The sequence below is a fragment of the Dendropsophus ebraccatus genome, chromosome 7, assembly GCF_027789765.1.
Source record: "Dendropsophus ebraccatus isolate aDenEbr1 chromosome 7, aDenEbr1.pat, whole genome shotgun sequence".
Classification (NCBI taxonomy): Eukaryota; Metazoa; Chordata; class Amphibia; order Anura; family Hylidae; genus Dendropsophus; species Dendropsophus ebraccatus.
In genome coordinates this window covers 147,916,680-147,930,559 of record NC_091460.1, presented here as the reverse complement: position 1 = coordinate 147,930,559, position 13,880 = coordinate 147,916,680, and the positions used below count along the sequence as shown (strand labels likewise).

General features: G+C 47.2%; 1 protein-coding gene across 2 annotated transcripts in view; it reads right to left on the bottom strand.

Annotated features, from left to right (window-relative positions):
* Nucleotides 1–11,272, bottom strand: part of FHDC1 (FH2 domain containing 1) — a 37,285-nt gene extending 26,013 nt beyond the window's left edge. Inside the window, exons 1-2 of one of the 2 annotated variants that reach the window (XM_069978707.1) lie at nt 11,030–11,272; nt 389–972 (exon numbers count right to left, since the gene is read on the bottom strand). In XM_069978707.1, coding sequence (XP_069834808.1) covers nt 389–874 — 486 coding nt within the window. In that variant the 5' untranslated portion in view covers nt 875–972; nt 11,030–11,272. Of the gene's footprint in view, nt 1–388; nt 973–7,827; nt 7,986–11,029 lie in introns of those variants that run through there. The other variant, XM_069978706.1, reaches the window with a different exon arrangement.
* Nucleotides 11,273–13,880: the final 2,608 nt, after the last annotated feature.

Genomic DNA, 13,880 nt, shown 5'->3' with positions numbered 1-13,880 from the left:
GCTATGTCTCTCCTATAGACAGAAGGTACAATGGAGGTCATGCAGGTGCACTATACCGCTCCATTCACACACAGGACTCTGGGACCATCCATTAAATGATGGATGGGGAGCTCTCCTATGTTCTTGGAGAGATAAGCTACAGCCAGAGCAATCAGGCTGTGGTTTAACCCTCAGCCTGAAAGCTCGGCCATGTCTAACGTTCCTGTGTATGGGGAAGACGGGAGAGAGAACAGTTACTCAGAGGTTGGGAAACATGGAAACTTGCATTTGAGAGCCAGAGTAAAAGAGTTAAGAGCCCCTGTATGTTACATGACCAAAGCGGACACTTATTATGGGCCACATAGGCTACAAGAAGAAGTGTAAACTTTTATACAGTTTTACTAGTTACCTCATCCTTTGGCTCACGGAAAGACGACCTAGAACTCCCGTTCCTCTTGATCACTCCTGGTTTTACATCCTCTTGTTGCCCAAACAATTCCTCAATTGTCTTTGTGTCAATCTGGAACTGATGTTGTCGAGCAGCTAACGTCCAGATATTTGTTTTACCTTTGACTTGCTCTTCAGGAATAGTTTTCCAGAAAAAGCTCCTCATCTTCTTCTTTTTATGGTTACTGCCATGTCCATAAATACCGTTTTGTAGAAATGGAGGAGGAGGGGGAGCACCGGGTGGGGGAGGAGGTGGCGGCGGCCCTGTGTGAGACACATGATTGTGAAAGGGAAGAGGTGGTGGAGGAGGTGGCGGTGGTGGAGGAGGTGGTGGCGGTGCTGCTGGTGCTGCCGTTAGTTTGTCATCGAGCATTAAGTCGGTAATGACCACACTACAATCACCATTCTCTTTATCATTGACCAGCGATACACAGTTCATAACATGCATCTTGGTGCAGAATTGTCATCAAATGGGGCATCACTAATGGTGGACCGCGGGACAGTCGGAAAACATTGTAATCCAAGAGTCATCACATGTGCGAAGACCTAGAAGAAAAAGACAATCAGATTATCTCCAAGCTTCAAAAAAAATATACAATTCTGCGAGGCCGAAAGACTAGCGTGAAAGCCAAGATATTGGCAATCTGAAATCTGAAAGCTGGGACTGTAGTTCTGTAACAGCGGGGAGGATATCACCTCTGTAGGCTCATACTCGTTTCCCCATTCACCAACATATTGACTTTCCATCAGGATAAAGGATATTGGGCACAAAGGCTGCAGTGACGTAAGATTACTCGTTTTTCCACAATTTAGAATCTCTTTGCTTTGCGGGTTATTTATAGACAAACTTCTACACATCCTGGAAATGGATCTGCTTCAGGGCTGAGATACCCACACACAATACTGTGTCATCTATGGGTGTAAAGCTCTTCCTATGCGTCTAGTGTGTCAAGGAATTGTCCTACATTACATAAGCTATATAACCCTTCCATAGAAGTACTCACAAGTACTAGAGCGTCATTATAGTGTGCGGGATATTTTATGCCACCTAGGGACACGACAGTGGAGTTTCGGGTGAGAACATTAAGTCCTTTTATATCAATGACTCTTTTCACGTTATATCGTCCAATAAAACAATCCCCCCGTAAGCTTCCACGTTGCTGCCCACTTCTCACCTGGCTTCTTCAATAATAATTACACTCAATTATTTAAAAAAAAAACACGATTACCCAATCATAGCTTGTCCTAGAGGTTTTTCATCAAGCAGGTAACACACCAACATATACAAACAGTGACATTTACCAGAGAAAAGACCAAACTACGGCCCTGTTCCTACTTGGCTTCTGTTTGTACCCGAGTTACGACAGCTTTGCCCGATCTGCTTACCAACAAGGCCTGTGGAGTCAGTGGAAACGTATAGACTACAGCTCCAAAATACAGATATTATATAATGACACCAGACTAGTTATATACACCATGGTGACCAACAAAATGGCAAATGCTCATGGACCCCAATGTCTTTAATGGGGCTCATCAAGGTTCCAGTGTTTTTTTACAGCATTATTCTCGCTTTTCTCAGAGAAATGTACTAAACTTGAGTCTCAATGCATTTGTGGAGTTCCAATCATTTGCACATATATTTAGTTACACAGAATACATCTGTTCTGACAGATAAGAGGACATACCAGACTGGGTGTCAGCCATTTCTTGGAGTATGGCTTAATGAAGACAATTCACCATTCTAGGTCTAGAACATCTGGTTTCTGGCACTTTCCTCCAGTGGATCTCTTATAGATCCCGCCTTATAAACCTTTGTCATCCATTCTCTCTAAATCCCAGTACCCCCTCCCCTATAACCCCATGTGTGCTCATACATGAAGACCCATCTCATTTTTGTAACAAATAAAGTTATTACATATCTGGACTTTCTCGCAGTGTTGGTTACATATTAGTTACCCTCATAGGGTTTTATCCTAATAGGTTTTGTATACTGTAGAGATACAGTCACAGCCTTTTCTATACTCCACAAACCTTCAATCTGTATATAGCGTCTTATCTTATCAGCCAACAACCATCCTGATTAGTGGTGTCCTCCAAGGTCTCAGCTCCATTACTGATGGCCATCTATGCGCCTAGTGACAGAGTAATTCACCTCTAACAAAAGCCATCCACCTCTGACTATGAACTATGTGATCGGAAACTTTGTGTCAAATTTTTTTTTTTAAATGATTATATTTGTGATAACTTTATTGGCCAGAAAAAGTTATATTTGCAAAGTTAAGAAGAACAGTCTCCCACATGGGCCAATGCAAAGTGACAAAACCCAGCGCCTTTAGCCCCAGGGATGGGAAACCTGTGCTGTTTGTCCATCACAATGTCCTTCATGCAGAGCTGGAAACAATGTGAAGCCATGTTACTAGAATGGAGTCAAACAAGGTTTACAAACTAACAGACAAAACGTGCGGGATGTCTCCTTATTTGTCTTTCCTCGGCCACAGCTACAGCGAGGACATTAGAACCGACACAAACATTGACACTTCAAGTAAATGAGCTGTAATACCAGTAATATAGGGATGGACTACATGGACCAGGTGGTCTTTTTCTCATGACAATCCAACATATTTTATTTTTTAGACAAGTGTCAAGGAGGTGGGGCCATGATGCTCACGTGTGACAGCCTGGCCGCACACCTTCACTTGCCCTCACCTCCATTTTCTTCTGTGATTGATGCACAGGACGCTGGAGCTGGAGGTAATGGGCGTAAAAGGTGGTGAATCAGGCTGTGGCACTTGAGCAGCTCAGCTCCGCCTCCTTGACATTTGATGAAAGATAAAAAGGCAAAGTTAGGCAACTACCAGGGAAGCTCCAGGGAAAGGTCAAGTTTTCTTCTATACTCTAACAGCTATCCAACTGTGTCTGCAGCCTTTGGACAGATTCCCTGCCTAATAATTTGTAGGTTCCTTGGTGCTGTCAGACAGTTCTGAACTGTGAAAGCATAGACTCTCTTAGGGTATCCTGAGATATCCGACACCAAGATCTTAGTAACAAGTTCTGTAAACTGAGGTGAGGCCTCCAAAAAATAAAAATTTTGAGTTATTTGAAGGAGAAGTCCGCCACAGCGAAAAAATGTAAACTGCAGGGGCGTGAGGTCCAAACTATCCAGCCTCACCTCTCCTAGTGCCTCTTCAGTATCTCCTGCAGAGCCGATGTCACCACCCAGTGCCCTCGAGCGCGGGCTGTCCATAAGCCATATCCCCCCCCCCCCCCTCATTCCGGGACGTCTTGGACGCCTTTCTGACGTGCATTGCAGGCACCAGGAGAGGTAAGCTTGCTTGCTTGTTATATTCGCTCTGCCGCCTGTCAGATTATGTAAGCGGTTATTAAAAGTTTGCATTAATAAAATAACTGTAAATCAGGTCATTCAGATGTCTAACCACTTTAATGTTATATGGAGCCAGCACTATAATCATACGTTTCACCATAATCACCGGGTTATACAATGAAAACATTCTTCGCCCAACACCAGTAGGACGAGTGGAAATAGCCCAAACTTGTGTAGCTCAAAATTCACCAAGATTAAAAAGAGTAGACTGTATCTAAGCCTGGCATGCAGTTATTACTACAAATCTAACACCATCCTGCTGGTGACCAGCATGGAAGTGGTATCCAGTATAATGGCACTGACGGTACGATGCAACTCATAGAATTACGCTTGGCGCCAAACTAGGGCAGAACCAGAAAGGTCTTCAAGCTGTCTTATTAACTTGTGAGTCAGTGGACACAAACGCATGTTCTTCTTTTAGGGCCCGTTCACACTACCGAATCTGTGCGGAACTCCTCTGTGTGGACTGTGTAGCGAATCCTGCCTGCAATCTGTTTGAATAGGAGGGCTCACACGCCTCCGCCTCTCTGCTCAAAGAACTGACATGAGATCGGAGACGTGTGAGCCCTTCCATTCAAACAGATAGCAGGCAGGATTTGGCACAGAGTTCACACGGGGGAGTTCCGCATCAAATTTCTGCGCCGATTCCATAGTGTAAACGGGCCCTAAAAGTGAATTGTTAAACTGACCAGGCAAGAGACCCAGGGAACCAACGATGGGCCCACATGATGAGAAAACCCACCTTTAGTATAGAGTCATAGGAGCACGAGTAGCTTTCTCTACCACCGGGCTGCAGTGGTGACTGATTTTAAGGCTGTCAGAAATCACTACCCCTAAATCCTTCTCTTCTGAAGTCTTAACACAGAGCTGCCTCCAACACAGGATTCCTTCTCCCCTTTTTTTCACATTTGAAACAAATTAAGTTTCCATTCTTTTGAGCTCTTATCAAGCAGTGTTGAATCATTTCCCACACGGTACAGACATGTTCCACGAATGTCGGCTTTATTTATGAGGATCTGCAGCAGACGACCCCATCTTATTTCCAGTGAATGTCTCATACAAGGTTTTAAGGATTGCAGGATTTTTCTGTGCAATACAATTAATGCAGACACACACTACTTCTGTATAGTGCAAGCACCCTCAAGCATTCTCTCTGGTTGGCAGAACCTTACATCCCCCGCCATCCTATAGAAGCTGCATTTACATACAAATAATGGGCAGAGAGTCAAACTGAAAATTCTGCCTCAATCTATACACATAATAAGTGTAATGGGGTTAATGATGTCTACCAATGAATGGCTAACATGAAGACAATACAGATATATAGGGCGATGTGTAATCTCCGCGGCCCTTCATCTCACAATCACCGCCACATCCTGAGGAGAAGGGATTTGCACAGGTAGAGAAAAGCCTCTCATCCAGGTCCCTGAGTAACTGAGAACATCCTGCCTGCAGATAAGGGACAAGTGCACAGGGAGCATGGAACAAACAATGGAAAAACCCATCAAGAACAAATGAGCCTTTAAAGCCTTTCTGCGATGATATGGTTAAGGAACTTGTGAAGAAAGAACAATGCCATGATGGACTTAATCAGGGAAATTAAGCAAATCCATAGAAAAAGCACACAGACGCTAATAAAACAAAGCCACATGTTTTGGCCCGAGGGGCTTCTTAGGGTTGTTTTGATATTTCAGCAGATTTTATGATCTCCCTTCCCTTTAATAAGCGACACCTTGGTGCTCCTGTAGCGTGGGTTACATAAGAGTACCTGGAACAGCAAGTATAGCATGACATGGTGTGTAATCGGAGCATGCCAGGGCTGGAAACCCTTCTGGGCACCTTCACCTCATCCTCCATGTACCATGTAAAACATGCTCCGCACTAAGTCATAGCAGATTATTGATCATACAAACACGTGGCCCAGCACAGATTACACTCTTCTCAATAAATTAGACAATTTCACAGTTTTTCTTTTGAGGATCCAACAACAAATTGGTCACCATCAATGAAAACGCTGAAGCATAAAGAAGTGGCCTGTAAATACTTGTCTGCTATAGGCAACTCCTCCTCACACTTTCTACGACACCGGAGGAAGAGGGGTTCATGTGGTTTATTATCCTGGAATATACATGGTTAATCCCAACCAGCACAAAACCCATTCACTACCATCCCTTAGGTTTTCCCACCATTGTTGACAGCTTGTTGTCTAAGTTACCGACCACCACTCTGCGAGCTGTCACCAAAGGAGGAAAAGAGCAACATATCAGGAGAAGGAGGCAAGGTTGCTAAATGATTGAATGTGCAAAGATATTTCACTTGATGAGTCCTACAAATATACCTGTAGCCAAGATAGAAATATCCCTTCAATGTAACATTAGTTTAACCTACTTACTGCACATAAAATGATGCGATTCCCACCGTGCTGTATTCTCCAACGACAGACATAAGTATCTGTATAAGCGAATAGTGACACAGTCTAGCCAGAAGTTCAACGTGACCATTTTGAGTTGGACGTGGTGCAAATTTAGCCTTAAAGGGGATATGAGGGATTGGTTAAAACCAGTAATCTGCTATAATAGCATCTGCAGCTAGTTAAGCTGAACCATAACCAGAAACCCGCTACAAGATAAGATGCAATGAGGGTGAAAACACACAATGATACTCTTCCATTACCTACTATTATAAACTGACTTGTTAAGTTACAAACCACAATGTGACCGCAACTCAAACCTTTAAGAGGTCAACCACAATCAGAAACACACATCTACTTTCTTCCATAAACAGCAGCACTCCTGCAACTCAGTTCAACTGAAGTCAAAGGAGCGGACTTGTAATACCGGACATAACCTGGGGAAGTGTGGGGCAGTTCCTGGAAGAAAGTCACCATGTCCTTCTAATCCTGTATAGCCCATAAAAGCACAGGCACGAACACCACAAATACTAGATTACCCTCTTAACGGAGAGGTGATTTAGGGGGTTCCCAGCAGAAAGACCCCCTTCCGTCAGGAGCCAGTCATGTAAAGTGGGGAGTCGCACAAGGCTAGGGCAGGTTGGTTGGTATAATGTTTTACAACGTCACATGACAAGAACGCTGCAATGTGCATCACAGAAAACCATAGACGTTACGTTTCAGTGTACCTCAGCTTCCACTCGGCGGGGTAGGGGGGGGGGGGGGGCTTTCCTTTCCAGTGTTAAAAAGATGTTTTTATTGCACAACATGTAAGTTTAATAGAAGAAACAACTACGACTTGTGATAAAAGAAATCCTTCTATGTGATACTAGTTGTGTCTATTAGTTTGCATAGAATCCCAGAGTCTCACATCCTGGCCCACATTAGATGTGATAACATGCGGCACAGCGATCCTTCCCATCTATCACTCCGATGGAAGAATCGCGTGCTCAGGAGTCCTGGTGACACGGTTATAACGTGTGATAAAGACGCAAGACTTTCCAAACACGACCACAACATGTAAAGCAATCTGATGCTGGAGGACTATGCTGTGCGTGTGACCGACGGCTCCTGAGAGCAAACAATTACACCAAATATGAAAATAACACAGGCGGGATATAAAGCCCCTGATGAATGTGCTGATATCACCGGCTCGGGATGTAAACAGCACATTCCTAGCACAAGATCCCTGTCACCTGCACGTCAGGACGCCCGTGCTAACTCACCTGCTATCAAAGGCAAAGAGATTCACTATGCTAAATAAGAACCCCCAACCAGCATCTGCGGAGACACGAAGGCCCAATCAGATTACAGGAGGAGGATCAACGAAAGTGATGGGATCAATCAGAGTGATAGGTCAGGTGCATAGCCCTCATAGCCGATACGGTTCTTGTTCAATGTCACATCAGACGTTTCAGGATATGGGATTGATCGGTCTACAATAGTGCACATATCCCTCTGCAAGTAGCACAGAGGAACCAGCGGAAAGATCCGGGACTTCAATTACAAGAGTCTTTTCTGTAACAAAGAGACTGTAACCAGTAGCCGTAACCCAGTAAGACCGACTTACCTCACTGATGAGTAACATGGGACACGAGTATCTGCGACATGTCTGACAGCCCCCGCAGACCCCGATTCTATTGCTCCAGGTCACTGAGATGGGAACCTCGGCACAGACACCACAACAGGTTGCTCCACCGCTTCCCTGGGAAACCAATTAGTAATGCTGGTGTGGGATGAGCTCAGCCTCGCCGCTCTCCTCCTCCTCCGCACACCCAGGACACTCTCCACTATCCCCTCCCTTTATTTTACAATGCAAACCTTATTGATGTCACTGGCCAGCGCTCCCATTGAATGATCCTGGGTGGCAGTTTGGTATCTGGCGTCCCTCCCCCTCAGTCTCCAAGTTACAGGAGGAGTTTATAGCTGCTACTTGGAATCAATGGGGGATAAAGAGCTGAAACCATGGCTGCAGGACTCCATAGCTCCAGCATGCAGAGGGTATCAATCACTGACCGCAGAGGGTGACCCCCAGAGACAATGCCACAACGCACACCGACGGGATGGACAGACACGCACACCGACGGGATGCACACACACACGCACACCGACGGGATGGACAGACACGCACACCGACGGGATGCACACACACACGCACACCGACGGGATGGACACACACACGCACACCGACGGGATGGACAGACACGCACACCGACGGGATGCACACACGCACACCGACGGGATGCACACACGCACACCGATGGGATGCACACACACACACCGACGGGATGCACACACACACATGGACAGGATGCACACGCACACACGGACAGGATGCACACGCACACACACACGGACGGGATGCACACACACACACACACCAACGGGATGGACACACACACACACCAACAGGATGGATGGACGGACACACACACCAACGGGATGGACACACACCAACGGGATGGACACACACCAACAAGACGGACGGACACACACAGACAGGTTGGACACAACCTCTACAAGGGTTTGATCACATACGTACAGATATGCATAGATTGTAAGCTCTTGTGATCAGAACCCTCAATCATCTCTCCCACATTGATAGCTATTATGCTGCGTTTACACATAACGATTATTGGCCCGATCGTACGATTAGCGATGTCGGATTTACGAATTTTTTTTATAACGATCAGCGTTTAGACGGTACGATATATCGTACGAAAATTCACACTGCGATCGTTTAAGCCTATCTCACACATTAGTTAAATCGGCGAACGACTGTTCACACGGAACGATTTGCGAATTTTTTGCGTACGATGAACGACGATTTGCTGACCTGATGAAAGATCACGATGTACGATTTATCGTGCGTCGTTCGATCGTTCGCTGCGTTTACACGTACGATTATCGTTCCAATTCGACTGTTATCGCACAAATTCGCACGATAATCGTTACGTGTAAACGCAGCATTATGTATTTCTATGATTTCTGCCTGGATTTTTGTAAAGTGCTGCGGAATATGTTGGTGCTATAGAAGTAATTATTATTATTACCATCATTATGACGATACAGCGTCCGAGGAAACAAGACTGGACACAGAATTAACAACGCGATGGTCCTTGCTGCCGCTATATGACAAGAGACGGCGGCTCCGGTCGCACATTCAGGCTTTTAATTTTCATTGTTGAAATCAGCTCCAACTTTGTGGCCAAAAACTGCAACTAAAAACCTAAAGGTGCGAACGCAGGCCGAGGCCACGCCGCGTTCCTGCAGTCTGTTTAATGTAGATGTTTTATGATAATAACCGGATGCGTTTGTGTGCCATCTATTTGGATCCGCTTTTCCATTGACGTCCGTTATTAAATGTATCAGTACCAATGGGTTTTAGCGTACACTTGGTTTATTACATTTTTTGAGTACATTAACCGTAACCATTTAAAAACGGAGCAGTTTGTCAGTTTTTAGGGGATTTCCAGATTCTTAATAGTCGTTTCTGCTTTTATGAACTTTTGTTATTTATCTTACTGACCCCAATCACATAAGTGAGTTGGAGGCAGCACAGAACTGCAACCAAGGTGAGAACATCCCCCCTTATAGCCGGACCCGTCCAATCCCCCCGACCCAGTGCAGCAGTCCCAGCGTACAGTGTATATCCTCCTCACACCTGTATCACCGGGGCTCAGGTTATCCTCTGTACGTCCGGCTCCCATCACTATTATCCCATACACAAGCTGACAGCTCTGCTACATCGCAGCCGGTGACCTCATACCCAGTGCAGCAGTCCCAGTATATAGTGTATATCCTCCTCACACCTGTATCACCGGGGCTCAGGTTATCCTCTGTACGTCTGGCTCCCATCACTATTATCCTATACACAAGCTGACAGCTCTGCTACATCGCAGCCGGTGACCTCATACCCAGTGCAGTATTTAGCAGACGTGAATATTACATTGAAGCCCCAGCAGTCCTAGGAAAGTGCATTGTGCAGCCTGGAGGAACATAGCAGAGCTGAATGTGTCATTTAAAGGGGCCCTCCACCTATAGGCGGTGTCAGTCCTGTGGGGGCAATCCCCTGCCCTGCCCATAGGGGGAGCACATGCTGGGACACTCAGGGCAGCACACTCATCTACATGACATACAGCTCCTCTCTGCCCGGACATGCTGGGGGTTGTAGTTCTGCAGCAGCAGGAGAGCCACAGATTGCAGTCATCTCCAGCTTCTAGGGGGTCACAGAGCAGCTTTACCTGCAGCCCTATGTAAAGTACCTGCAGCCCTATGTAAAGTACCTGCAGTCCTATGTAAAGCACCCGTAGTCCTACGTAAAGCACCCGCAGTCCTATGTAAAGTACCTGCAGCCCTATGTAAAGCACCCTCAATCCTAGGTTAAGAACCTGCAGCTCTATGTAAAGCACCCGCAGTCCTACGTAAAGCACCCGCAGTCCTACATAAAGCACCCGCAGTCCCATGTAAAGCACCCGCAGTCCCATGTAAAGCACCCGCAGTCCTATGTTAAGAACCCGCAGCTCTATATAAAGCACCTGCAGTCCTTTGTAAAGTACCAGCAGTCCTATGTAAAGTACCAGCAGTCCTATGTAAAGCACCCGCAGTCCTATGTAAAGCACCCGCAGTCCTATGTAAAGTACCAGCAGTCCTATGTAAAGTACATGCAGTCCTATGTAAGGTGACGGCTCTGCTATGTGGGCGGGTGTAGTGTCCCCTCAGAATAATCCCCACACAGGAGGTGAGTGTGTCACACTATTCCTGAGTGTTACCTGTCGGTGCCCGGTATTACCCCTGCCGTTCTCCCGCCTCCGTCTCCGCTATATCTGCCGGCAGTCTCCGAGCTCCGTACTGGCCGCTAGTGGCTTGAGGAGCTCCGCGCATGCGCATTGTCTCATCCCAGGGCGGGGTCGCGGCAGGTAGAGAGCTGACAGGTTGGCTCCGCCTCTCTCCAGGGACCGGTCAGCGGTGACATAAGCGTCGTCCTCCAGTCACGGGACTGCTCGGTTACCTTTATCTCACAGGATGACGGGGGCGAGAGAACCGATTATGTAACCCTGCAAGACAGAGCCGCTACCTGTGTGTCATGGGCTGACCCCCCCCCCCTCTACTAGGATGGTACAGTCCAGCGGTGCTCACCTCTATTACCCCCGGGACTATCCCACCTCCTCACAGGGTCCGCACTCACCTCGTTATCGGACGCCTCATGAGGGGAATCATTTACACGGTTTATAAATCCAATTATTCAAACTTATTAGAAGTAGCCAGACCCCCCTAAAGATATAGACCCCAAACCATATACACTAAAATATAGACCCCAGACCATATAGACTAAAGATATAGACCCCAGACCAGACCCCCTAAAGATATAGACCCCAAACCATATACACTAAAACATAGACCCCCCAGACCATATAGACTAAAGATATAGACCCCAGACCATATACACTAGAGATATAGACCCCAGACCGGACCCCCTAAAGATATAGACCCCAGACCGGGCCCCCTAAAGATATAGACCCCAGACTATATACACTAGAGATATAGACCCCAGACTGGACCCCCTAAAGATACAGACCCCAGACCATATACACTAAGGATATAGACCCCCAGACCATATACACCAGTGCTTCCCAACCTTTTCCACCTCGGGGCACCCCTACTAAATAATGTTTTACAAAATAAGAAAACCGTCATACAGTGACTCACAGGTGACGTCTTCTTTGATCTGAGGCGTCACTTTCCCTTTTCCTCTCCATTCAGTCCAGTCCTCCATGATGATTTCTTCCACATACGTTTAATCTTTTCAGAACCTGCGAGACAAACCCCCCATGAGCTAATAATGCCCCCAGAGGAGCCCCCATATACTAATAATGCCCCAGAGGTTCCCCCATGAACTAATAATGGCCCCAGAGGTGCCCCCATGAACTAATAATGCCCCCAGAGGTGCCCCCATATACTAATAATGCCCCCAGAGGTGCCCCCATATACTAATAATGCCCCCAGAGGTGCCCCCATATACTAATAATGCCCCCAGAGGTGCCCCCATGAACTAATAATGCCCCCAGAGGTGCCCCCATATACTAATAATGCCCCCAGAGGTTCCCCCATGAGCTAATAATGCCCCCAGAGGTGCCCCCCATGAGCTAATAATGCCCCCAGAGGTGCCCCCATGAGCTAATAATGCCCCCAGAGGTGCCCCCATATACTAATAATGCCCCCAGAGGTGCCCCCCATGAACTAATAATGCCCCCAAAGGTTCCCCCATGAACTAATAATGCCCCCAGAGGTGCCCCCATGAACTAATAATGCCCCCAGAGGTGCCCCCATGAACTAATAATGCCCCCAGAGGTGCCCCCATATACTAATAATGCCCCCAGAGGTTCCCCCATGAGCTAATAATGCCCCCAGAGGTGCCCCCCATGAGCTAATAATGCCCCCAGAGGTGCCCCCATGAGCTAATAATGCCCCCAGAGGTGCCCCCATATACTAATAATGCCCCCAGAGGTGCCCCCCATGAACTAATAATGCCCCCAAAGGTTCCCCCATGAACTAATAATGCCCCCAGAGGTGCCCCCATGAACTAATAATGCCCCCAGAGGTGCCCCCATGAACTAATAATGCCCCCAGAGGTGCCCCCATGAACTAATAATGCCCCCAGAGGTGCCCCCATATACTAATAATGCCCCCAGAGGTTCCCCCATGAGCTAATAATGCCCCCAGAGGTGCCCCCATGAGCTAATAATGCCCCAGAGGTGCCCCCATATACTAATAATGCCCCCAGAGGTGCCCCCCATGAACTAATAATGCCCCCAAAGGTGCCCCCATGAACTAATAATGCCCCCAGAGGTGCCCACATGAACTAATAAAGCCCCCAGAGGTGCCCCCATATACCAATAATGCCCCCAGAGGTGCCCCCATGAACTAATAATGCCACCAGAGGTGCCCCATATACTAATAATGCCCCCAGAGGTGCCCCCATGAACTAATAATGCCACCAGAGGTGCCCCCTATGAACTAATAATGCCCCCAGAGGTGCCCCCATGATCTAATAATGCCCTCAGAGGTGCCCCCATATACTAATAATGCCCTCAGAGGTGCCCCCATATACTAATAATGCCCCCAGAGGTGCCCCCATGAACTAATAATGCCCCCAGAGGTGCCCCCATGAACTAATAATGCCCCCAGAGGTGCCCCCATATACTAATAATGCCCCCAGAGGTTCCCCCATGAGCTAATAATGCCCCCAGAGGTGCCCCCATGAGCTAATAATGCCCCAGAGGTGCCCCCATATACTAATAATGCCCCCAGAGGTGCCCCCCATGAACTAATAATGCCCCCAAAGGTGCCCCCATGAACTAATAATGCCCCCAGAGGTGCCCACATGAACTAATAAAGCCCCCAGAGGTGCCCCCATATACCAATAATGCCCCCAGAGGTGCCCCCATGAACTAATAATGCCACCAGAGGTGCCCCATATACTAATAATGCCCCCAGAGGTGCCCCCATGAACTAATAATGCCACCAGAGGTGCCCCCTATGAACTAATAATGCCCCCAGAGGTGCCCCCATGATCTAATAATGCCCTCAGAGGTGCCCCCATATACTAATAATGCCCTCAGA